General features: G+C 44.9%; 1 protein-coding gene, 1 long non-coding RNA gene and 1 pseudogene across 3 annotated transcripts in view; 1 reads left to right on the top strand and 2 right to left on the bottom strand.

The window, feature by feature from the left end:
• UBASH3B (ubiquitin associated and SH3 domain containing B) overlaps positions 1-2,344 on the bottom strand; it is a 137,030-nt gene extending 134,686 nt beyond the window's left edge. The window contains exon 1 of one of the 2 annotated variants that reach the window (XM_059183475.1): positions 1,823-2,344. In XM_059183475.1, coding sequence (XP_059039458.1) covers positions 1,823-1,874 — 52 coding nt within the window. In that variant the 5' untranslated portion in view covers positions 1,875-2,344. The remainder of the gene's footprint in view (positions 1-1,822) is intronic. The other variant, XM_059183474.1, reaches the window with a different exon arrangement.
• Positions 921-25,208, top strand: LOC131837607 (uncharacterized). Its single transcript, XR_009356209.1, has 4 exons — positions 921-1,338; positions 5,535-5,678; positions 21,378-21,484; positions 23,850-25,208. It is a non-coding gene; the product is annotated as an uncharacterized LOC131837607 (long non-coding RNA).
• LOC131837591 (anaphase-promoting complex subunit 15-like) lies at positions 12,208-12,581 on the bottom strand (annotated as a pseudogene).
• Positions 25,209-26,760: the final 1,552 nt, after the last annotated feature.

The following is a 26,760-nucleotide window of genomic DNA, read 5'->3' as shown; positions in this document are numbered from 1 at the left end:
ACTCTGAGCAAGTTACATAAGGTGACTAAGCCTCTGTTTCTAAATGCATAAGATGAGCATACGTGTTACATTTCTCAGTGTGTTGCTAGGAGGATACAATGGTTAGGAAAGGTCAAGTGCCTGTTAGAGTCTATATCCTAAGTACTCCATAAATGCTCGCTATGAGGAGATCTCAGGGGTTGAACCGGCCAAAATTAGACCATCATTCTAATCTGTTGGGACATGGACAAGACCTCCTGGACCCAGCCCAGGAAGAAAAGACCCCCCTTTAAAGCAGGTGTGAATAGCAAACATGACAGTCTGAGGAGTTCAGTTACGTATTTCTTCTCTTAACTGAGCTACTTAGGTCCTTAATGCTGGCCTAGATGCCGGGTCCTATGCTAATTCTGCAGCCCTGCCCAGAAGAACTCCCCAGCCTCTACATCCCCTTGCTTAAGGAAGGTGTGCACAGCCATCCACCAGAATAAGGACACAACTTGCAGCATACACACCTCACGCGGCCCTGCAAAGCCTCCCATTTTCTCTGTAACTCTGGCATTGGGAACTGGAGCTTCATTGCTTGAAAGTCAACCCGAGTCAAAAAACGTCAATGTATTTCCTGACTTCCCAAGGCCCACTTTCCTGACTGTCTGTCCCAGCCGGCTGGGTGGAAAGATAAAACCAGAGGTGTGCTTTGGTTACAAGGTCACAGCCAAGTTAGTAAAGAATAGAGTAAGGAAGGTTTGCCCCAAAGCTGGGGAAGGGTTACCTAGACTGGCCACCTGAAAAAAAGGGGGAGAAAAATGTTTTTTTCATTAACTTGGCCCTTCCCCATAAAGTTTGCCCAACTCTCCCATTCAGGTGATGTCATTCAAAGAAGCAGCGCCCCCACAGGATCGCAGGCCCTGTGCCCCCACCGAAGAATTATGCACGCCAGAAATTAACCAAAGGAGAAGGGCCTGGCCGCCTGGCCTTGGTTTCCTCCTAGGCAGGGTTCCAGCCCCACGGTCTTGGTTGGCCAGCTGAAGAAGACTCCTGCTGCCATTGCCTTGTGCAGGCGGCCAGGCCTCTTCCCAGCGAGCCGCAAGGACAGCCACCTGCGCTCTCTCGGCCCTTCCCCACCCCGCCCTCCAAGGGTTAGAAGGATAAGGGAAGACAGCTCCCCTCCTTACTCTCAGGCACCCACAGATTTCCGCGCTGCCGTCACCACTGACGAGAACCCAGGTCCCCAGGAGGAATCGCTTCTCCTCATTCCATCCTCCCTATCAATGAACACGCAGCAACACCCACGCTCCCGCTCCTCCTACTCCGGAGGGAGACCGAACCCGAGAGCGACATCCGGAGCTGGAAGCTGCTGCGGTGAGAACGCCCGCCCCTCCGCCCCGAGGTCCCTTGCCCATTCCTAGCCAGCGGAGAGGATCCTAAACCAGCCCCGCGTTCCGGATCCAGAGGGTGCCCGAATCCTAGCTGGGGCCCCGCCTCCCCGGGGGCCGGGCGCCGGAGACCTCGGGGAGTCGGCGAGACACCCGCATAGCCCCACCACGGGGGCCGCCCGCCGGGCACGGTACCTGGAAGCCGACCCCGGTGCCCTCGCCGGAGTGGGGGGCGCCTCACCTTCGGCACCCCCGGCAGGCGCCCTCGCCAGCCCCGCGCTCCCCGCCGCGCCTGCCCCGGCACCCGCGCCGGGAGGGGCCGAATCCTGGGCCGCCCGCGCCGGTCCTGCCCCAGCAGGTGGTGGGCAGCGGGGAGCGCGCCGTCCGTCAGGCGGGCGCCGGGAGGCGAGCCGGAGCGAAGCCGAGGGCCGGCCGCGTGGGGCGCGAGGGGCGCGAGCCCCGCCACTTACGCGCGGGCTCTGGGGAAGCCCATGGAGAGCAGCACGTCCAGCGCCGATCCATGCTTGATGGTGCCGGGGCGCTGCTGGCGGCTTCTCCGCGGGGTGACTTTGCTGTACAGCTCCTCTCTCGCAGCCATGCCGAGCGGGCCGGGGTGGCCGTACTGAGCCATGGCTCAGCGGCCAGCCATCGCCGGGGAAAGCGCCCGAGCCCGAGCGTCCGGGAGGGAGCAGGGAAGGGGGCTCGGGGACCCAGCGCCGGGCGGGAGGCGGCGACGGAGGCGGCGCTCGGAGCTTCCCCAGAGTCGAGACTGACGCTTCCTGGTGAGGCCACCGGAGCCAGGGCGGCCCGCGGGCTGCTTGGGCCGGACTCGCCGTCAGCTGCTCGGGCCCCCGGGTGCCCCCAGCGCGGCGCCGGCAGCGGCCCTCTCTCCTCCGCCCCCTTCCTTCTCGGCTCCTAGCGGTCCGGGAATTTGCAATGAGTAATTTTTGAATGGATCAAAAAGGAAAAGGAGCCTTGTGGGCCGGCCCTGCCTTGCCAGTACCGGGGCCCCGCCCCTCTCTTAAAGCGACAGCGCTGCCCGCGCCTGCTCCGGGCCGGGCGCAGGCTGTAGCGTCCGGGAGCTGCTGCGCGGAGGACTCCGGCGCACGAGGGCTGCGGGTGTGCGTGGGTCCTGGGGAGTCGCTCCCAGCGCCTCATCCTTCTCCACAGCTCGCCCATTGAGTCAGCTGGGCCTCCAGACGCCAGATCAACCCGTGTCAAGTTTAATGTGGTTCGGGTGGTTCTAGATGGGTTAATAATGGAAATTGGGCGAATTGACGGATGACAGTAATGAACCATAAAGCCAAGCCCTGTAGGCCCAGATAAAAGCTTTTACTTCGGAAAGACCATGCAAAATCCGGAGGATTGTTGTGGCCGGTGGAGACCAAGCTCCTACCCGCTGGCCAAGTGGCCAGACCAAAAACCGGCCGTGCTCTCCAGGACTTCTCAAGATAGTGACTTCGGGACAAAGATTGGGAGCTCTGGCTCCCAGACTTGGGAGAGGAGAGGGGTGAAGGGAGAGGGCAGGGCGGAAAAAAGGAGAGAAAGGGGAAGATGGAAGGAGGAAGGAGGACAGGGAACGTGGGAAGTGGAGGGGGGGGGAGGAACAGAGAAAGAACGCTTTCTAATTATAAAGGTGTTCAAATGCAGTGGGTTGGCTTTCATTCGGGGATGCGCAACTTGTCAATGAAAGAATTCAACGGAAGACTAGATCATCCTGCTCATCGGGGATGCATAAGTGAATTCTCATCATAGGATGGATAAAACTACTCCCACCTCAAAGAAGTAGGGAGTCTTCACCACACTCACACCCGCCTCATGCTGCACAGACTGTGAACTTGGCTTGGGGATGTTAATGCTCTTTCATTTGGAGACAAAGTTACTGTCTTCAGTCAAGGACAATGGCCCCACTTGGTTTAATGGAAAAAAGAAAGAGTAAACCCCAGCTGCTCTTTCTCAGGACATAATAATAATAAGACCTAGCATGCATTGGACTCTCGTGTCCATCATTGTGCTAAGCATAGTAATGAATTGACTCATTGAGTGTTTATGGCCCTTATGGGGTGTATACAATTATCATCCCAGTTTGCAGTTGACAAAACTCAGCTTAGAAAAGTTGAGGAAGATCATAGAGCTGGTAAGTGTATAATGAAAGCTTTTATTGACTGTGGTGCCTGGATATGTTGCTTCTGCCTCTCCAGCCCCACGCCCTTATCCATGTGCATCATAGTAACCTAACCTCACACACATGGGGTTCTCCGAAAATGGCAACTCCTTTCCCTGCCTGGAGTGTGGGGGAGGGATGGTGACCAGAGCCCATGAACAGGTTTTTTTTTTTTTTTTTTTTTTTTAATTTATTTGACAGATAGAGATCACAAATAGGCAGAGAGGCAGGCAGAGAAAGAGGAGGAAGCAGGCTGAACAGAGAGCCTGATGTGGGGCTCGATCCCAGAACCCTGGGGTCATGACCTAAGCCGAAGGCAGAGGCTTTAACCCACTGAGCCAGCCAGGCTCTCACCATCAACAGTTTTGTTTTGTTTTGTTTTGTTTAATTTATTTGTCAGAGAGAGAGAGCGCGCTCAAGCAAGCAGAGTGGCAGGCAGAGGCAGAGAGAGAAGCAGGCTCCCGGCCAAGCAAGAAGCCTGATGCAGGACTCGATCCCAGGACCTAGGATCATGACCTGAGCCGAAGGCAACGGCTTAACCCACTGAGCCACTCAGGCGTCCCCATGAACAGTTTTTTGATGTTGCTTTCTAAGGCATCTGAAGGTTTTACCAGGGGAAATGACACAGCTGAATTCTGTTGGGCTAGAATTGCTTTTCTAAAGAAAGTCCAGTGGTGGTAGAAGTGGGGAGATTAGGACTACTAGGGTTTAGCAACAATGTGCATAATTCTGCCTTCTGCTTGTGTAAGGGGGGAGGGAAAGTTCATGCTTCCTGGGTGAGAGCTCCTGCCAGAGCGGAGGAAGCTTCCTGGAGCCTTTTGCAGAGTGCTTTTCCAGAGCAGGGAAAAAAAGACAGGACTGGGCTAAGAAAACCATACCTAGTAGACTAACCTCCGGGGGTGTGTTCCGTAAAGGATGCTGGACCTTACCCAACATTCTGAATTTCTTCCAACTGCCTGGGCTGAGAATCAAAGGATCTGGAGGCTAGTTGGGAGGTAGTAGTTGGGAGTAGTCTGTGGAAGTATTTTGTGGAAGCACGAAACAAATAATAACTCGAATTTATCAAGAACTTACTATATGCTGGTGCTGTTCTTAGTTTCCTACATATGCAACTCATTTACTCCCTTAAGACATTAAAGTGGATCCTGCCGTATTATCAGAGGCCCCTTGACGAGTGAAGATATTGATGCAGACAGAGATCAAGTATCTTGTTCAAGGTCACAGAGCTAGTAAATGGCAGAGCCAGGATTTGAGCGCTTAAAATTTGTCCTAACAACCACTTACTGCCATGGTTATGACGATGAAGAGATGTCGACCATTAAAATAACTTGGTTACCTTTTGGACTCATCCTAAGCCCCTTGACATGAAATTGCTGGATTTCTGTTTCTCCAGAAAAAATTGAATTAATAGGTCTCTCTCCCTGCCTTAGGGCAGACTGTGAGAGGAAATGATGGCTATAAAAATAGTTTTAGGTAGCCTGGAAAAATCACTATGGAAAACCAGACTCCTTGGATGGGAATTGTTTGGTCTAGAGTGCTTTGACAGAAATCCCAGGCTGGCTTCCTCAGCCTGCTTCCCTGCTTAAATTTAGGACTGCTGCCGTTTGTCCTGCCCAGGATAGAGCCCTGGCAATCAGGATGCAATGTACTTCCATTGTGTTAACTTGTAAACTCTAGGGGAAGCTTTATACATGTCCCTGTCGCTATAGTACACAGGAAAGAGGGATGACTCTTCACCGGACAGGGTGTCTGACAGCAACGGGAAGGAGGAGGGGGAAGGAGAGTGGTCCGGACCCATCAGCATCAAGCTACTCCCTCAGAAGGGACAGCACATCGTCCTGTCCCTCTCCGCCAAAAGGTCATACCAAAATCCACCCTGGACCATGAACTTGTTTTTGTTCACGTCGGCACTGTTTAATTCCAGTGGTAGCCCTCCTGAAATGGTCACAGGGTCCAGTTCACTGCACTTGTAAGTTCAGAAGCCTGTCTTTGTCTTTTTCTTCTCTTTTTGAGAAAAGGTCAAGTGGCTGCAGAATGTTTCCAGTCCCGAGGGTTGGGATGTTGCTTTGGCAATGGAAGGCAGTTTTTGCATCACTGGGCCTGATTTTAGCCCCTGGACTTCAAGGGGATTCCTCATGGTCGGAAGATTTTGAAACTGTGCGGTAAGGAAAAGAAAGGACAGGCATGGGAGGGCTCCAGCACTGGGAATCGGGATGCCGAGATGTGTCGGCTGTAACTTGGATATGTTCTCTGCCCATTTCTGAGCTTAGGCTTCTTCACCTGCCAAATGAAGGTGTTGGCTTTGGCTGGGGCTCCCTTGGACTTTGCCAAGGGATGCTTTATGGACAGGGGTTGTTGGGGTTATCAACTGGAGGTGGTGTGGGTGAAGCATACCATCCTTTCTTCCTCTTCTCAGAGCGGGTACACTTTGTCAGCTTTGTATTATGGGCGTTTTATGTAAGGTTTTCTGTGGGAAGATAGTTTAGATTTTGAAAACCACTACACTAGCTAATCTTTAATGCCCAGTCTAATTCAGAGAGACCGTAACTTAGTAAAAGTGAACATAAAGAGGAATGGAGTGGAACTAGCAAGAGGGGAGGGGGCTCCTGGGAAGAGGGTGAGAGGCGGGCTCGGGAGAGAGAAGGTTCCACACAGGTAGCACGTTAGAGAACAGACTCTAGCATTAGAAGAAATGATAATTATGTGACTCAACAGAATGCTACAGCGTGAATCAGATTGCAATACAAATAAATCAGTATGCTATATATCTTAAATTTACAGGATGTTGTAGGTCAATGACACCGCAGTAAAAGAAAACATTAAAAGAAAAAAAAAAGGCATGTCAATCCTACCCTGTCCTGAGGCACGATTCAAACAGATCTAAGGACCTCAAGATTGGGGACTAATTTCACAGTATTATATTTGTCCTTAAGACTTACTATAGACACATGGAAAGTCTATGGTTAGGGTTAGGGCTAGGGTAAAGCCTACCCTAACATGGTAAAGCCATGTGACACAGGAGGAAAATGAAGGCAGAAACACAGTTTGGAGCATCACTCCAAACCAACACAAAGCTTGTATTTTTTCTCACACATTGGAAAAATTAAGATCCCTCCCTCCGTTACAAAAGGAAGACAGAGAGAGGAGGAGAGATCTATTTATTTATTTATTTATGCATGCTCATCTTTGAACAAAAATCCCAGCCTGTCATTCTGGAATCCTAGTAGGAGACACTCCATTGTCCCTGTTTTCTCTTTGTAAAGACTTTATCCCAAATGTCATTGCCCCAGGGTTTGTGTTTCCGAGACTTGCACTTAACAATAGAAGCGTTGTGAAATACGGTACAAGCTAAAAGAAAAAAATAATAAGGGTTTTCCCTCGTCTCACACCACTTCCTTTTTGTAAAAGCAGCAAAAGGGGAAATTTTATTTCTAAGAAATAGAATAAAACTTAATAGCTAGGTATGAAGCAAAAAACCCAACCAACAAGCCCTCCCTCGAACTTAAAAGAATGGCAGGGGCATCTTGCTGGCTCCTTCCGTAGAGCACTCTTGATCCCAAGGTCGTACGTTCCAACTCCAATTGGGTGTAAAGATCACTTAAAAATATAATCTTACAAAAATAAATAAAAGAGCGGAAACAATAGTCATGAACCAAGATAATTGGAAAAATAATTTTCACCATTTAAAAATTCAGGTGCCTGGGTGGCTTAGTCAGTTAAGTGCCAACTCTTGATGACAGCTCAGGTCTTGATCTCAGTGTCGTGAGTTCAAGATCTGCATTAGACTGCACACTGGGTGTGGAGCCTACTTAAGAAAATAATAAATAAATAAATAAATAATATAATATAATAAATAAATAAAAATTCAGTGATCTTAGGGGTTATAAGATACAATTTATGAATATTTTTAAAAATGTAAGTTTATTTTAAAATTCTACAAAAGACATTTTAATGAATCCTTGTGGGATTGTGTACGTTGCTTTAGATATGTTTTTCCAGTTCATGCATAATACACTGGAAAAAAAAAAAAACAATGGGCTTCAGATGGAGTCAGATTTGCTAAACCCCATGAAGAATTTTTTAATTTTTATTTTTTAATTTAAATTAATTAACGTTAATGTATTATTAGTTTCAGAGGTAGAGATCATTGATTTATCATCTTATATAACACCTAGTATTCATTACATCACGTGCCCTCCTTAATGCCCAACATCCAGTTACCCCATCACCCCACCTCCCTCTGCTCCAGCAATCCTGTTTGTTTCTTGTGATCTAGAGTCACTTTTGATTTGTTTCCCTCTCTGATTTCATCTTGTTTTATGTTTTCCTCTATTTCCCCATGATCCTCTGTTTTGTTTCTTACATTCCACATAGGAGTGAGATCATATGGTAATTGTTTTCTCTGATTGACTTATTTCACTTAGCATACCACCCTCTAGTTCCAGCCACACCATTGCAAATAGAAAAAGGGGGTTTTTTTGGATAGCTGAGTAGTATTCCTTTATATATATATATGCCACATCTTCTTTGTCCATTCATCTGTCAATGGACATCTGGGCTCTTTCCATAGCTTGACTATTTTGGACATTGCTGCTATAAATATTGGAGTGCAGGTGCCCCTTCGGATCACTACATTTGTATCTTTGGGATAAAATACCCAGTAGTGTGATTGCTCTGTCATAGGGTAGCTCTATTGTCAACTTTTTGAGGAACCTCCATACTGTTTTCCAGAGTGACGGCACCAGCTTGCATTCCCACCAACAGGGTAGGAGGGTTCCCCTTTCTCCGCATCCTCGCCAGCATCTGTCATTTCCCCAGTGGTTAATTTTAGCCATTCTGACCAGTGTGAGGTGGTATCTCACTGTGGTTTTGATTTGTATTTCCCGGATGGCAAGTGATGTTGAGCATTTTTTCATGTGTCTACTGGCCATTTGGATGTCTTCTTTGAAGAAATGTCCGTTTATGTCTTCTGTTCATTTGTTGATTGGATTATTTGTTCTTTGGGTGTTGAGTTTGATAAGTTCTTTATAGATTTTGGATACTAGCCCTTTATCTGATATGTCATTTGCAGATATCTTCTCCCATTTTATCCATTGTCTTTTAGATTTGCTGACTGGTTCCCTTGTTGTGCAAAAGTTTTTTATCTTGATGAAGTCCCAATAGTTCATTTTTGCCTTTGTTTCCCTTGCCTTTGGAATGCAGCTATCAAGAAGTTGTCTTGGCCAACTCGCAGAGTTTGCTGCCTGTGTTCTGCTCTAGGATTTTGATGGATTCAAGTCTCACATTTAGGTCTCTTATCCATTTTGAGCTTTTATTTGTGTATGATAAGAGGATGATCCAGTTTCATTCTTCTGCATGTGGCTGTCCAATTTTCCCAATACCATTTATTGAAGAGACTTTTTCCCATTAAAAATTTTTTCCTTTGTCGAAGATTAGTTGGCCATGGAGTTGAGGGTCTATTTCTGGGCTCTCTATCCTGTTCCATTGATCTATGTGTCTGTTTTTGTGCCAGTTCCATACCGTCTTGATGAATACAGCTTTGTAGTAGAGCTTGAAGTCTAGGATTATGACTCCACCAGCTTTGGTTTTCTTTTTCAACATTCCTTTGGCTATTTGGGGTCTTTTCTGGTTCTATACACAATTTAGGATTATTTGTTCCAACTCTGTGAAAGAAGTTGATGGTATTTTGATAGGGACTGGGTTGGGTTTGCTGGGTTGCTATAGATAGCATGACATTTTAACAATATTTGTTCTTCCAATCCATGAGTATGGAACATTTTTCCATGTCTTTGTGTCTTCTTCAATTTCTTTCATGAGTATTCTATAGTATTCTGAGTACCTGTCCTATGCCTCTTTGGTCAGGTTTATTCCTACATAGCTTATAGTTTTGGGTATGATTATAAATGGAATCAACTCCTTCATTTCTCTTTCTTCTGTCTCATTATTAGTGTATAGAAATGCAACTGATTTCTTTGCGTTTATTTTATGTCCTTCTACTTTGCTGAATTCCTGTATGAGTTCTAACAATTTTGGGGTGGAGTCTTTTGGGGTTTCCACATGAGTATCATCATGTCATCTGTGAAGAGTGAGAGTTTGACTTCTTTGCTGATTCGAATGTCTTTTATTTCTTTTTATTGTCTGATTGCTGAAGCCAGGACTTCTAGTACTATGTTGAACAACAGTAGTGATAGTGTACATCTCTGCTGTGTTCCTGACCTTAAGGGAAAACCTCTCAGTTTTTCCCCATTGAGAATATTTATTGTGGGCTTTCATCTATGGCTTTTATGATAATGAAGTATGTTCCCTCTATCCCTACACTGTGAAGAGTTTTAATCAAGAAAGGATGCTGTACTTTGTCAAATGCATTTTCTGCATCATTGAGAAAGTCACATGGTTCTTGTCCTTTCTTTTACTAATGTAGTGTGTCGTGTTGACTAGTTTGTGGATGTTCAACCACCCTTGCAGCCCAGGAGTAAATCCCACTTAGTTGTGGTGAATAATCCTTTTACTGTAGTGTTGGACCCCATTGGCTAGTATCTTGGTGAGAATTTTTGCATCCATGTTCATCAGGGATATTGGTAATTCTCCTTTTTGGCGGGGGTCTCTCTCTCTCTCTCTCTCTTTTTTTAGATTTTATTTATTTATTTATTTATTTGACACAGAGAGAGAGAGGGAGATTGAGAGAGAGTACAAGCAGGGAGAGCAGCAGGCAGAGGGAGAGGGAGAAGCAGGCCCCTTTCTCAAGGAGCCTGAAATGGGGCTCAACCCCAGGACCCTGGGATCATGATCTGAGCCAAAGGCAGATGCTCAACCAACTGAGCCACCCAGGGGCCCCCTGATGGGCTCTTTGGTTTTGGGATCAAGGTAATGCTGGCCTCATAGAAAGAGTTAGGAAACATTCTTTCCATTTCTATTTTTTGGAACAGTTTCAGAAGAATAGGTATTAATTCTTCTTCAAATGTTTGGTAGAATTCCTCTGGGAAGCCGTCTGACCCTAGACTCTTGTTTGTTGGGAGATTTTTGATAACTGCTTCAATTTCCTTGCTGGTTATGGGTCTGTTCAGGTTTGCTATTTCTTCCTGGTTAAGTTTTGGTAGTTTATACATCTCTAGCAATGCATCCATTTCTTCAAGATTGCCTAATTTGTTCACACATAGTTGCTCATAATATGTTTTTATAATTGTATTTCTTCAGTGTTGGTTGTGATCTCTCCTCTTTCATTCATGATTTTATTTGGATCCTTTTCCTTGTCCTTTTTATAAGTCTGTCCAGGGGCTTATCAATCTTATTAATTCTTTCAAAGAACCAGCTCCTAGTTTCATTGATCTGTACTGTTCTTTTGATTTCTATTTCATTGATTTCTGCTCTTATCTTTATTCATTCTCTTCCTCTGCTGGGTTTAGGCTTTATTTGCTGTTCTTTCTCCAGCTCCTTTAGGTGTAAGGTTAGGCCCACCAAGATTTAATACCTAACCTAATAGCAATTTCAGCCTCTCTCAGGAGTGTTATTTTAAACCAATCAGTCCAGAATAAGCTGATCAGCACTAATAAGGTCATCTACCTAAGACCCCTGCCTTCCCCCTAAGGGAAAGTGACCTTGCCTTGAATGATCCTTTTTTTTCTTTTGCTAGTTAACCCCCTGGTCTCATCCTAGTTCTGTCTAGAAAAATCCATCCATTTTGCACAGCTCCTGGGTGTCCCTCTTTCCTTGCTAGATGGGATACTGCCCGATTCATAAATTGTTGAATAAAGCTGATTTGACCTTCACATTTACCCAGTTGAATTTTGCCTTTTAATAATGCAATATAAACATAAATATCTTATGACCTATATAAACAGGAAAAATTTTGCTTATTATCAAGCTATAGGTAGACCAACACTCTGGCTGGTGATATGTCTTGCATCTCCAGTCAGGGAATGAAAATATTAAAACTGCCTCCCTCACCCTCTGCCTGCCCTATCTTCTCCCCAAACCACCCTAGAAGGTATTTACCCACACCTTCTGACAAGCCCCAATCTAGGGTAGGTTTGGAAAAGTAAGCAAGGCAATTTACTTCTGTTTCTTCATCTTTAAAATGGAAACAAACATTTACCTCATAGGGTTTTTGTGATAATGAAGTGGATCAAGAATATGAAAGTAGCAAGCAAGGTGCCACATGGTGGAGGCCACTTGTTGAGGGCTTAATGAAACTGTTTTTTTCTCGATGTACTCCTCCCCTTCCCATTCTCACAACATGTAGTTTCTTTGTTTAATTAGATCTTAGGACTGCCGAACTAGATCTCTCACGACATGTAGTTTCTTCATTTAATTAGGTCTCAGGACTCCAGAGCTAGATCTCTTACAACATGTGGTTTCTTTGTTTAATTAGATCTCAGGACTGCCGAACCAGATAATCATGATCCACGGTCTGCATAGATCAATTTGAGCTATTTAGTTACTTTCTGTTTTCAGTTCATTTTTATTTGTATATATTTTCTTCAATCCCGTGTTTTTATTAAAGAGACTACCTGACGGCCAAGGAGTAGGTACTGGGCAGAAAGGTGGGGTGGGTGGGAGATTCAAAGGCATAGGAGACCCATTCCTGGCAGTGGCTGAAGAGATACCCAAGGGTGAGCTTTAAGGCTGGGGCAACCAGCTGGTTCTGCAGGGGGTGAGGGGTAAACTGGGCTGGTGCCACTCTGACTTGTCTACCTAGATCATCCTCTGGTTCTGATCTTGTTCATTGCCTCCCTTGTCTGCCTCATTGGCCTCTCCAGCTTCTGGTGACTGCTGGTAGTCATCCACTGCATCCATGTCCTGCAGGTCCTCCTTGTCCTCTGAGTCCTCTTTACTGTCCTTATCATCATCTCCATCCTCCTTTTCCTTGTCATCATAGTGCTCTCAGGATAGCTCATGAATAGGTACCAGGTTGTCATCTCTGTCTGTGATGCTCTGGAGTCAGGTCCAATGATCTTGTTCTTGCTGTTGCTATAGCTCCATCTCGTCCACACAGGGCCAATCCAGATCAAACCACAGTGCTCAGTCACATGGGGGAAGAGTGAGGGAAACAAGATGGACATGGCTCCTAGACTGGGGTAAAGGGTCAGGTGAATCCAGCTTTCAGATGTGTTTAGTCTGGGCTTTTATTGGGTTATGGTACAATTTGGGGATGGGGTGCAGTAGAAAATAAGAGGCAACTAGCTCTTAAGTCTTGGCTCCTCCACTTACTGGCTGTTTGACCTTGGCCAAGTCACTGAACCCCTCTAAGCCTCTGTTTCCTTATCATACCAGGAGGCAGCAGCTGGCTGTCAGATCATTTTTTAAAAGATTTTATTTATTTATTTGACAGAGAAAGAGAGAGATCACAAGTAGGCAGAGAGGCAGGCAGAGGGGGAGGGGGAAGCAGGCTCCTGCAGAGCAGAGATCCCAATGCAGGGCTCAATCCCAGGACCCTGGGATCATGACCTGAGCCAAAGGCAGAGGCCTAACCCACTGAGCCACCCAGGTACCCCTATTAGATCATTTTTAATAATACAATAATCATGCACAAACCCTTGACCTAGAGAAAACGTTAGGACCTCGACAATAATCTACATCTTATCAGTTGACCACTCTCTCCTCCAGTGAACCCATCCTCCTGCCTCCCCATGCCCCAGGAGCTTTATCCTGTGTTCTACAGTCATCATTTTCTTGTTTTTCTTTTAATTTAACTTTACTGAATCTGTAAGTACTCTTAAAAAGGATGCCTAAACATTTTTAGATTTTTTAATATCACAAAAATGTATAATGCTGTTTGAAATCTTTCAGGGTTTCCTCTCTTGTGTTCAGTAGTATATGGCTAATGTAGAGCCGTACTGGTGAATGTTGGGTCGTTCATTGATTTGATTACTGTATACTGTATATGTTCATTGATTTGATACTGTATTACTGTTCATTCATGTTTGGATGGTTTGTAAGTTTTTGCTTTTGTGACCCTTGCCACTAGGAATACTGTTTACATGCCTCCAGCTGTATGCGTGTAAGAATTACTCTCAGATATATCCTAGAAGAAGTCATCTTCAACTTAGAAGGTAGTAAGAAATGCTCTCCAAAGTTGTCATGAGACAGGGAAATGGAATGACTCCATAAAAATCTGTTTTTTTCCTTTTCTTGTCCCTATTCTTGCTAGGACCTGTACTCCCCCACCCCACCAAACACATGCATCATAATGCACATAGTGTTGTCTTTCTTGTAAGAGACAAGGAGTGAGTGATTTCTTTAGAACATATAACCTCTAAGGAGGGACCAAGTGAGAATGACAAGGTGAAGCCATCATATGCATATTCCAGACCACCCGTGCTAGACATCTCCATACCAAGGTTCTCTGGCTCCAGGGAATAACACCTGGGCCAACATCTTTGTTCTAATCAGTTCCTGGATGCCTGAGAGGACACATACCCCAGACTGCCATCCTCAATAAAAATCCCAGATCCTGAACATAGACAGGACTCCCTGCTTTCCTTTCTGGGTCTCCAGGACACTCTTTGTGTACCTGCAGTCTCTCTATACCTTCAGTAAAGTCTGCTTTTGCCTCCTGCTGGCTCATGTTTGATTTCTATCCTGTGCACAGCCAGAGACCCTCTTGGCTGGTCTTGTGGGATGCCCTTCAGGACCTTGGACTGGCCAGCCAGCATTGATTATGCCAATTTATATTCCTACCAGCAGCACATAAGACATTTCTTTGCACTGTAGTTGCTTGTAGCTAGGTAATTAATCTGTATTCTAGACTATTCTACAAGCCACTTGAGGATAAGATAATATCTTTAGAAATATCAAGAGTATGGGGTCTAGGACTGACTTCTACTTCCTTCCTCATTAGCCATGTGACCTTGAACAAATTCATTCATTCAACAATTATTCACTAAACATCTACTATGTGCTGAAGACATGGAAATAACCAAGATAAAGTCCCTGTTCCCAAGGAGTCTACATGCCAGTAGGGAGAAGCAGATAATAAAGGAGTTAATAGTAATTTCATACAATGAGATGTCCTACGAAGAAAGGAAAGTCATGATTTGCTAAAGAGTGACTGAGTGGGGAGCTACATTAGTGCAAGTAGGTAGGGGAGGATCACCTGTGTGGAGGGGACCTCAGAGCTCAGATCTGAATTACAAGAAGGAGGCAGCCCAGTGAAGATGTGGATGGGTGGAGCTGGAGAAAGAGGGCACAGCAAATGTAGAGGCCCTCAGGTGAGAATGCTCCAAGGCGAGGATGTGGCAAAAGGGGAACCCTCTTAACACTCTTGGTGGGAAGGCAAGCTGGTGCAGCCACTGTGGAAAACAGTATGGCAGTTCCTCGGAAAGTTAAAAATAGAACTTACCCTACAACCCAGGGCTACTAGGGATTTACCCAAAGGACACAAACATGGTGATCTGAAGGGGAAACTGCACCCCAATGTTTACAGCAGCAGTGTCCACAATAGCTAAACTGTGGAAGGAGCCCAGATCGACAGAGGAATGGATAAAAAAAGATGTGGTGTCTGTATGCAATGGAATATTACTCAGCCATCACAAAGAATGACATCTTGCCATTTACAATGATGTGGATAGAACTAGAGGGTATTAAGCTAAGCGAGATAAGTCAGAGAAAGACAAATACCATATGATCTCATTCATATGTGGCATTTAAGAAATAAAACAGGTGAACACAGAGAAAGGGAAGGGAAAATAAAAAAGATGAAAACAGGGAGGCAAACCGTAAGACACTCTTGACTCTTGGAAATAAACGAGGGTTTCTAGAGGGGAGGTGGGTGGAACTGGGTGATGGGCAGTGCCTTAAGGAAGGCACTCAATGTACTGAGCACTGGGTATTATATGCAACTGATGAATCACTGTACTCTATCTCTGAGACTACCAATACCCTATATGTTAATGAATTGAATTTAAATTAAAAGTTGTAAAACAAAAAAAATAGGGAACACAGGGAAGGGTGTGGCAGGGGAAGCTTGAGGCAGGTGATGGGTGTGTCAGAGCCAGTTTGAGTAGCCGGTCAGAGCCCACTGTCTAATCCCTGGGAATGCCTGGAGCCAGTGGTGAAACCATTAGCAGCTGGAAATTAGCCACAGTGGGAGTGTTCACAACATTACCCAGCAAGGGTATCATCAGGGCTGCTCCCCACCGGCCCTGCGCAAGAGTAGTTACTGAACAGATGTAGTTAAAAAGTGAGAGGGAGTTACTTAACCTCTTAGAACCTAATCTCAAGGGGTTGCTGTGCGAATTAAATGAGCATAAATGCATAAATGCATAAAGCCCAGGGCACACACCGAGTGCTCAGTGATTAAAGAGACTTGCCTGCTTCTGCCAGTTTTCAAGCTCCCTCCCCAGACTTGCTGCCCTCCAACACTCTGTTCAGGACGATCCTTGGAGGAAAAAGAACAAACATGTTGAGCGGTTGTTTTAGGCCCAGACTTTCACATAATCATTATTCCATACCATCAGCAACACTGTCAGGCAGATATCTGCATGGGCAGGTCACTGATCAATCTCTTCAAGGTAAGAGAGTTCATCTTACTTGCCCAAGGTCGCACAGCTGTTAGGTGTTGGAACTGGCATGAAAAACTAAGACATCTGAATCTGACTTCAGGGCCTATTACAATAAGCTTTAAATTAATTAAATTAATATCAATTAAAATATTTTAATAGGCAATTCATTTCAGTGGATAATGTATTTCAGTGAAACACATGACTGCTGGCAGTAGGAGGTGGGGCCCGGTGGTTGGTGGTTAGGTCGGGAGGGTGCAGCCCCCACGAATGGGATTAGTGTCCTTATACAAGAAGCCCCAGAGAGCTCCCTCTCCCCTCCCACCTTGTGAGACCATAGTGAGAAGTCTACAGCCCCAAGGAGGGCCCTCACCTGACCAGGATGGCACCGTGGTCTCAGACTTTCAACCTCTGGAACTGTGAGAAAGAAACTTCTGTTTTTTTGTTAGGCACCCAGTCTGTGGTATTTGTTATAGCAGCTGAAGAGATTAAGATGCAAGGGCAAATCAAAGTTGAGTCTCAAAATACTGCTCATTCTTCAAGGTTCAGCTAAAGTCCTGAAATTTCTGGGATATTTTCCCAAGCCCCAGCTACTAAGAACTCTCAGAGTACTTTTTAAACCCTAAGATCTCATGGATAATTTGCAATATGCTGTCTTTTCTCCCCACTTACTTCCTCATTCTCTCTTTTAAATGTAAATGCTTTACTATATATATATATATATATATATATATATATATATATATATGTGTGTATACATATATATACACACACACACATATATATACATACACATGTATAAGCGATACGATAAGGTTTTTTTTCTTTAAAGATTTCATTTATTTATTTGACAGAGAAAAAGAGATCACAAGTAGGCAGAGAGGCAGGCAGAGAGAGACGAGGAAGCAGGCTCCCCGTGGAACAGAGAGCCCGATGCAGGACTCGATCTCAGGACCCTGAGATCATGACCTGAGCCGAAGGCAGAGGCTCAATCCACTGAGCCACCCAGGTGCCCACAATAAGGTATTTTTATCATAAAGTTAATGTAAAAAAAAAAAAAAGGAAGGAAAAACAATCACTTCAAGTAGAAGTGCTCCACGGTAACATTTGAACACATTAACACATTTTCTTCTATTGTTTTTAGTAAAATTGATAATCAGTGGTCTAGCCCACATAAATCAACTCTAAATTATTTGAGAGTAGGGATTACAAACTATTACTATATCACATTTTACCTTTCATGTGAACCCCTTAACTGCTTGTCACTGAGGAGACAATGCTCAGTGGATTATGAGTGTCTAGCTTGCTGGGACAAGGGCACGTGACTGAAGACTGTGGTGATGTAGGTTTGCTTGAATTTTAGTGCCCTGCGTGGGTAGTGTGAAAAGCCCAGAAGAGAAGAGGACACAATCAGCCTTGTCATCTTCAGAACTACAGCTGTCCTCTTCACACCAGTGTGGTTCTCTAGAATGGTGACTCACAGTGTTGTCTAATATCCCAGAGGGATGCTGGATCCACCTCTGGCGTGGGTGGCCAGACCATCTCTTGAAAAATAAAAGCAAAATTAATAAAGGAAGCAACAGGTCACCCTCTTTCTCTCTCCTCACCCTCCTTCTTACAAAGGCCTGGGAAAAAGTGATGCTTAGTCAATGTAGGAATCTGTTGTTGTTTTCTGTGATGGTTTAGAATAACAGAAATCTATTCTTTCTCAGTTCTGGAGGCCAGAGCCCTAAATCAGTGGCACTGGACTAGAAACAAGCTGTGGGCCAGGCTGTGCTCCCTCTGGAGTTTCTTGGTTGGGGAGGAGTTCCCTTTCTACCTTCCAGCTTCTGGAGGCTGTTGGGCATCCTTGGCTTGTGGCCATGTCACTCCATTCTTCAAGGCAGCACCTGCAAATCTCTCTCTGCTCTGTCTTCCCATCACCTTCTCCTCAGAGTGTGTCTGTCTGAAATCCTCTTTTGCCTCTTTCTTCTGAGAACACTTTTCATTGCACTTAGGGCCCACCCAGATAATCCAGGATAATTTTTCTATCTCAAAACCTTTACGTCATTACATTTGCAAAAGCCCTATTTTCCTTATAAAGAAACACCTGCACTGCCCAGCATTTGGAACCATGTCTGTGGACGGACATTCTCTAGCCTACTGTACTAGAACTCCTTACAGCAGTTAATCTGGAGACTGGATAGACTTCATGGCTCAGAAGAACCTTCTTCATGCTCATGATTTGGGTTACGGGGTGGAGATAGATTATGGAGAGGGGCAGGAAATGAGTAAGTAACTCATATTTTCCCAATCCTTCTAGAAAAAGCAGCTTTCTTCATTTATCCTGTTTTCCTCTGTCTGGAACCCTTCCTTCCCTTGATCTCCTCTAAGGGGCCTTGCCCAACCTCACCCCTCTTCCTTGCCCATACTGCATGGATGAAATCTATGACCTGCTAGTCCTCTGTGCCCCCTTTATAACTGCATAAGGCACAGTGAAAGCCATGTCCTTTACTTAATGCTCCCCTCCAGAGGAGAATGGAACTCCATAAAACACCCTGTCCCTTGCTCAGAGCTGTGTCCTCAGTGGGTGCCTAATGTCTGCTGATCTCACTTGAGTTGCATTCCAGTTGAGAGGACAGGGATGCTCAGTACACGTGTAATTGCATTTCCTTGCTTCTCTGATTTTGAAACTGAGGCCAAGAGACTCCTTCTTCAATGCCATAGCCCTAGCCTAGTCACCCCGACTCAGAGCCCTGATCAAAATCCTCCTGTCTCTGCTTCAGTTTCCTTGGTGATTAGACAGATCTTCATCCCGAGTTCAGGTCTCTACTGCTGAGAGTGTGGTGACTGGCCCGGAAGTCAGTGTCCTTAAAGCCGTCTTTGTTGAAAGGTCTATAGGGCGTGCACTGGAAGTGGCGTCCCTATGACGGGAAGCTGGTGGAGGCCTTGGAAGGGAAAAGGACCCTCTTTGAATGGGCTGGCCTGAACAAAAAAGAGGGTGATATTTCATCTCCAATGTTCAGTCGGAAGAGTGGTTTGGGAAAAGTGTCTCTAAATGACCATAGCTCTGTTCTTTCAGGCCCTGACTTTACCTTCGTTGTTATCCTCCCTTCGGGCTAAGTGTGGGTGCTCCTGGGGGCAAATGTCTAGTGTGAGCAGGCATAGAGCCCCCAGGCCCCTACTAGAAGTTTCCTTACAGCCTGTTCTCTGCTCCTCAGTGGGAAGCTCCTATAAATGGAAGCCAGGAGAAGAAAAGAAATACAAGTCCAAACCAGCTCCTTAGTTAGAGACTTTAAAGAGTTGGGGACTGAGTTTGTTCTTGAACTTCAATGATCTATGTGGCTTCTGCCTGCCCTAAATGTTGCACTCTTGTTCCTATTTAATGTTTATATAGCTCTTTACAATTTTCAAACACTTTCAGGCATCATATCTTGCTTAATTATCATTCGGCTAAGAAAACAAAACAATATGAAGAAGTTACTCTAAATACACCTTTTTTTTAGGGACGAGAAAAAAAAAAGACTGAGTCTCAGAAAAATGAAGGGACATACCTATGATAATACAGTGATGCGGGAGAGTAAATCAGTATTTAAACTCGCTTTTTCAGAAGCAAAAGTCATTCTAGTAATGTTCTTCTCTCTTTCTTGGGCTGGGTCCAAAAATGCCTTATGACTTTGTACTCTCACAGGGGTAGGGCAAGTTCCTTAAAGCAGTGCAGACAAATCTCTCTGGTGAGGCCAAGTGAAGCCTTGAATCACCCCTGAGCTTCTGAAAGGCGTCCAAATGGAGATTCTCTTAGGAGAGAGGGTCAACCGTCCCCTGGAGTCATGCTGTATTGCTGTTAGCTCTCCTAATGTCTCGGTAACCGCAGGCATAGGTAGCAGAGCCTAGAAATTTATTGATTTAAAACTGCAATTCAGGGGCACTTGGGTGGCTTGGTCTAGCTACACGCATGCCTTTAGCTCAGGTCATGTTCCCAGGACCTGGGAATCAAGCCCCACATTGGGCTCCTTGCTCGGGGAAGCTGCTTGTGCACTCTCTTTGTCAAAAAAAATAAAATCTTAAAAATAGAATAAAATAAAATTGCAACTCAAAATTGCAGTTGAGAGAGCACCTATTACACAGACATTGATTGCTAAGTACCATTTCCTACTAAAAAGAACCAGGGCCCCATGGAGAGATGTTGATTCCAGGTCAGAGGCAGGGAGAGCAGAAGGTTGGCCTGAGATGTCTTGGGCCACAGTGCAGGGGATTGCCCTGAGATCAGTGGGACGATGGGGTCAGGATACAGGAGGCAGCTTGAAGGAACTCTCATGGCCAAACACAATTTGCTCATCCCTCTTCCCAGCCAAATGATGATATTGGAATATGATAGGCTATAGTAGGAAAAAAAAAAAAAAAAAAACCACCTCCATGAGTCCATAGTGTTGCTTTAAAAGGTAAAGAGAGAGGAAAAAATGGGGAGAGAACAGGAGAAACTGTTCTTTATGAACAATGCTGACAGATAAATGTTAACAGAATTTGAAAGTCCCCATTTTCTAGCCCTCAAACTAATGGCAGATTCAGATAAGAGTAACGAATAGATATTAAAATCACTGAGTAGGACGGTTGTTAGGGAGTAAAATATTCACTTTGTTTCAAAGTATTACTCCACAGATTATTTTTTTTCGTGCATTTAAACATTTTCCCCCAAGTTTTTACTTAAATTCCTATTAGTTAACATACAGTACAATATTAGTTCCAGGTATAGAGTTTAGTTAATTCATCGCTTCCATGCAACACCCAGTGCTCGTCACAGAAAGTACCTCCTTACCACAGATGATTAATTATAGAGGGAGAAACAGGCTGTTACAATGGGGAGATTGGGTAGTTTCCACCCTAATCAAGAACTCAACATTGGCATTGCTGATTATGGGGTTGCCTGACTTGTGATTCCTGAGATGAGATGCAGTGGGAGGTACCCATCACAGCCAATGCAGTGCCCTTGTTGGGACTCTCACCTGAATGCAATCCCGAGGAAACAGTCATTCATCCAGAATGTGGGATCTTCTGCAGAACAAGATGCCTAGGTTTACTAATGGACACAGGGCCAGGGACATCAGAATGAGTAGAGGACTATTCTACCCTGGGAAAGCTAACAAGACATAACAGCCAAACACAATGATGGACTTCGATGGGATCCTAGACCCCCAAAAATATCTGCTCTAAAGGACATTTTTTGGGACAATTTGGGCAATGTGAATACGGGCTCAGTGTTGGATGCTGTTATTGTATTAATGTTGATTTTCTTAGGCATGATAATGGTGCTTTGGTTATGTAAGAGAATGTTCTTGTCCTTGGGAGATGGAAGCTGAAGTGTTTGTTTTGTTTTGTTTTAAGCAGGTTCCCTGCCCAGCGTGGAGCCCAACGTGTGGCTTGAACTCATGATGCTAAACTCAAGAACTGAGCTGAGATCAAGAGTTGGACACTTGAATGACTGAGCCACTCAGGTGCTCCATTTTCTTTCTTTCTTTCTTTCTTTTTTTTTTTTTTTGAGAGAGAGAGAGAGAGAGAAAGAGACAGAGAGAGATAGAGAGAGCACACTGGGGAGAGGCAGAGGGAGAGAGAATCCTAAGCAGGCTCCATGCTCAGCATGAAGCCCAATGCAGGGCTCAAGCTCACAACCCTGAGATCATGACCTGGGCTGAAATCGAGAATTAGATGCTTAACTACTGAGCCACCCAGACATCCTAAGCTGAAGTTTCTAAGGGTGAAATATGACAGAGGAAGCCTACTTTTGAATGGTTGAGATAAAGGGTGTTATATATGGGAACGCAAACTGGTGCACCCACTCTGGAAAACAGTATGGAGGGTCCTCAAAAAGTTGAAAATAGAGCTACCCTATGACCCAGCAATTTCACTGCTGGGTATTTACCCTAAAGATACAAAGGTAGTGATCCAATATTGCACTTCAATATTTATAGCAGCAATGTCCACAGTAGCCAAACTTAGAAAGAGCCCAGATGCCAATTGACAGATGAATGGATAATAAGGTATGGTAGCTATATACAATGGCATATTATACAGGCAGCAAATAGGGGAGTCTTGCCATTTGCAATAACATGGATAGAATTGGGGGTATGATGTTAAGGGAAATAAGTTAATCAGAGAAAGACAATTATCACGTGATCTCATGGATATGTAGAATTTAAGAAACAAAACAGAGGATCATAGAGGAAGAGAGGAAAATATGAAACAAGATGAAACCAGAGAGGGAGACAAACCATAAGAGATTATTATTCTTAGGAATCAAAGTGAGGGTTGCTGGAGGGGAGGGGTGTGAGGGGATGTGGTAACTGGGTGATGGACATTGGGGAGGACATATGATGTAATGAGCACTGGGTGTTATATAAGACTGCTGAATCACAGACCTGTATCCCTGAAACAAATAATATATCATATGTTAATTAAATGAATTTAAATTTTAAAAATCCTTTAAAAAAAGGTGGTATATGTATATATATATATGTATCAATATGATAGTGTGAAGTAAGACGGGTATGGAAAAATGCGTCCATTGGTGAATCTAGGTAAAGGGACATGGATATTTTCTGTGTCACTTTTTCAACTTCCCTGTGAGTTTGAAACTTCAAGTAAAAAAAAATAAGAAATTACAGTTAAGCCTTGCAGATAACTTTGGGTCCTCTCCAGTAGGAGCGATGCATTTGCAGGAAAGATTGCAAACTGAAGCAGGGGGTGGTCTATGGTCTTAGAGCAGAGCTAATAGAACTAGAAATGAAGGTCTTAGGCCAGGTCTTCCTAGCCTAAGCAGCAAGAGCCCGTAAACACAGAGCTATTCCTGCTGCTTAGCTTCTTGTTCGTGGACTTTCCCTCTTCTACACCACGACCCAGGCTTCTCATAAATCCACAGATCTAGCCAGCAATCACTAGTTAAGAGCATCCACATGGTTGGCCTTTGAAATCTAACTAAAGTGGTTTTTCTTCAGGATGCTCACAGTCAAAGCAAGTATTTCTGTAAATAAGGGCTCTTGAGACCATCTCCCGGGAAGTGCTATTCCCTGAAATAGGGTCGTCTCACTCCTGCATTGGCCTTATTACACACCACCAACTCCTCCTCATTAAAGCTAGTGGTTTCCTCTAGAGGAAAGAATGTTCTAGATATTTGTCATTCTATTTCTGGTCCCCTCTATTTTCAAGAATGTCACCATCCCTCCCCTCCTGTGACTAATACATGCTGTCTGTCCCCCAGAGCCAATCCACTTCCTCATTTTGAAAGTAGCTAGTGGTGAAGTCGCCAACAAGTGCTTCTCTGAGCATTTCTGGCCAAAGTTCTGGGAAGCTGAGTGATACTTTATGGGATTGCTGAATGGCCACTCTGTTAAGTGGTATTAGCGTTGTGGCTTGCTTATCTGTTGGTCTGTTCAAAAAATAATCACTCATTCACTTGTTCAGGCTGAGTAACAATCCATGATGGATGAATAACAACTTGTTGATTTCACTTCCTTTGACTGTCTTCTGCCTAGAGGTCTGACTGGTAGAGAAGCATTCCAGAAATGATCTGAGCAAACACAGCAGAGTCAGCAAAGTGGGTAGCTTCCTAAGATGTACTGCTACGCTGGGGCAGTGTTCACTCACGTGTTTGCACGCTCACACATTTACTTGCAATATCAATCTTATTTTTTAATTTTATAGTCATATCTCCTATATGGACTAGTAAATCACTAAGAACAAGGGATAAAGGAAGGACACTAAGTTTACTTAATACCAATTGCACACCAGGTTGTTTACCTGAGTTAGTTAATGTAACCCTTATAACATCCCTGTAAATAAAGTTCTATTTTTTTCATCTTACAGATGAGAAAAGTAAATTCAGAGAGTTAAAGGACTAACCCAAGATGGTTAGAAGAACCAGAAGGTGAAATCCATGCTCTGGATTTCAGTAACTTATGGTCAACACTAGTATTTGCTCAACAGGTGATAGCCAGCAGGTTTTAAATTGCTAATCTCCTGTCACCCCCAGACACACATCTGGGCCATCTTCTCCTCATGACCAATCAGCGTCTGCTCCTAGTGAAATAATCTTTGGTGAAATCTGTACGGAAGAACAAGGACATGCATTTTCTAGCCAGGCATTAATGAGACCCATACTACTGCTTATCTCTATTACTCTGAAAAATACACTTGAATCACTCCTTTATTGTATCCATCAATGAAATCACCAATTTCAGTAATTCTCAGTCCTCCTGAAGTCAACAAATACTAGGATGTCACCAATTTTTTAAGAGATGTTGTAGAAGTTACACATTCATTCTGAAAACAAGAAAAGCAAACACCCTTGTCCTAAAAACAACCCGCACGGAATTGAAAAGTGTGACCTTCGCCATCAAATATCTGAACTCTTCTACTTCAAGTAACTCTGTTAATACTGCTTCCACTCCAGAAGTCACCTAAACTTTGTAAACTTTAGTTTTGCATGGCTAATAGAGATAAAAGTGTACTAGCTTCGTAAGTGTCTTGTGGTTATTTAAAAAAAGCCAGCACAGGGAATAGCTTACAGACTTAGAAACAACAAAGTGATGTCAAATAGGAGTGGTGATGAGGTGAAGAATATTAAGCAGGTGAATGGGAAAGAGAGTGAGGTAGAAGAGGACGCTTGGACAGGGCAGATGGGGAAGGCTGGTGTTGCAGAGGAGATGCTTAAGCTCAGGGCTGAATATCCTGCAGGAGGTGGACATGCCAGAGGAAGGCTGTGGTGCCCAGCTTCAGTGTGGAAGCCCCGAGCTCAAGTTCTCATTCTGCTACTTCTCACCTCCTTCATGGTAGACACATCCAGATCTCACCACATTCCTGCTCTGCAAAAAGAAATGATCATGAAGTAGGTGCCTGGGTGGCTCCATTGGTTGGACGACTGCCTTCAGCTCAGGTCATGTCCAGGGTCCTGGGATCGAGTCCCACATCGGGCTCCCTGCTCCTGTCCTCTCTCACTATCTCTGTCTCGCTCTCTCCAATAAATAAATTAAATCTTAAAAAAACAAAACAAAACATTACTTTCATTTATCCACTCACTTTCTCACATTTCTTTATTTCCTCATTCCATGTCAAGCTCGCTCCGGCAGCACATAGACTCATTCATTGCTCAGGGTTGTTGAAGTCCTGCTGTAAGCCAGAAACTAGATCGGCACTGGAAGAGCTCTTACATGTCTGCTTTACAGTTATCCCATGAATTATACTCCAAGAGCCTTAGGAAGCTTGCAGTACAACTGCCATTTAGCAGGTGAGGAAATTAGGGGTGAAGTTTACGACGTGGCTGAAATGACCAAGTTTCCATGGGAGGCTGGCTTTCTTCCCCAAGAATCATGGGAAATAGGCCTTGCTAGGCACCAGGGAAAGGTATGAGGCCACCTATAAACCAGGTGACTGTAGTTTCTGAACCCGACATCAGCTGACATGACCGGATAGGAAAATAGGATAGTCAGCTGACATGACTGGACAGGAAAATAGGATAGTTAAGGTCAGACTGCCCCTAACGGGCATATGCTTGGCATATAGTTGCCTTAGAGAGAGGAGTCATGGTTTACCATGCGATTGGGTCCAGCTGACTGGCTGACGGCCAGTAATACTGGGAGGGAGGACAGGAAAAGCAGAAACCAAACAAACATGTTTGGGCAAAAACAGAGTCTGGGCCCATCCACCTGCAAATTCTTAAGTTCTCTTCCTTTTATTCATTAAAACCTGGGGACGACGGCTCTCCGTGTATTACTAACCCCCAGAGGCAACAACCATGGAATGAAAGCTGGTGTGGGGTTTTGTAGGAATGATCTGTAAGCAATGAAAATAAGTAAGTTTCTTTTTTTTTTCTTTTACAAATATTTTATTTATTTATTTGACAGTCAGAGATGACAAGCAGGCAGAGAGGCAGGCAGAGAGAGAGAGAGAGAGAGAGGGGAAAGCAGGCTCCCTGCTGAGCAGAGAACCTGATGCAGGGCTCGATCCAAGGACCCTGGGACCATGATCTGAGCCGAAGGCAGAGGCTTTAACCCAGTGAGCCACCCAGGCGCCCCTAAAAATAAGTAAGTTTCTTGAAACACCTGGCAACTTCAGATCCCCCTGAGCCCATCAGAGGGGACAGAAGCCAATCCCAGAAGCCCCCTAATTGATGTGCCTCACTGTGAGTCTTAGGGGACTTGGAAGCCTTGCTCTGTTCAAAAGGTAGGTGTGGAGGAGCCAAGTGGGGAGGGGAGAAGGGAGGAGGGAGACACCACCGTGGAACTGGCTACTCTAACTGCTTCCTTTTGTTGTGGTGGCTGTTGCACTTCTTGGGTTGTGGCAGGATGTGAAGTGGGAAGTGTTTTGTGGTCACAAAAGTGCAGCTGTGGGGATGCTGTGGGCCGGTGGACACTGGAGAGAGAATGACAGCACCCGACAGGAGGAGGGAGGGAAAGAGCCTGGCTGTGGGGGTTGGGAGGAGGTAAGAAGACTATTTCCCCTCCCACCAGGGCGGCTTCCTTGTTTGCAAGTCCGAGGGTTTCAAATTAACCTACAGGTTGGTGTCCTGCAGCCCTCACTGGGTGTAGTCTGTGGGCTTAGTGTCTGGTTGGGGATCTCTTGCTTCCAGGCAGGGTGGCCTTGGCTAAGTCCCGGGACCACTGGGCCTTAGGGTCCTTACCCATAAAATGAAGATCATACCATTTAGAGTAGAAAGTTGTAGAAAATAAGTGAAACGCCTGGTCCACGGAAACATGCACACATGTAAGCTACTCTTAGC

Source organism: Mustela lutreola, chromosome 1, assembly GCF_030435805.1.
Source record: "Mustela lutreola isolate mMusLut2 chromosome 1, mMusLut2.pri, whole genome shotgun sequence".
Taxonomy (NCBI): domain Eukaryota; kingdom Metazoa; phylum Chordata; class Mammalia; order Carnivora; family Mustelidae; genus Mustela; species Mustela lutreola.
Note: the sequence above shows the minus strand (reverse complement) of the source record. Positions and strands in the feature narration are given on the sequence as shown.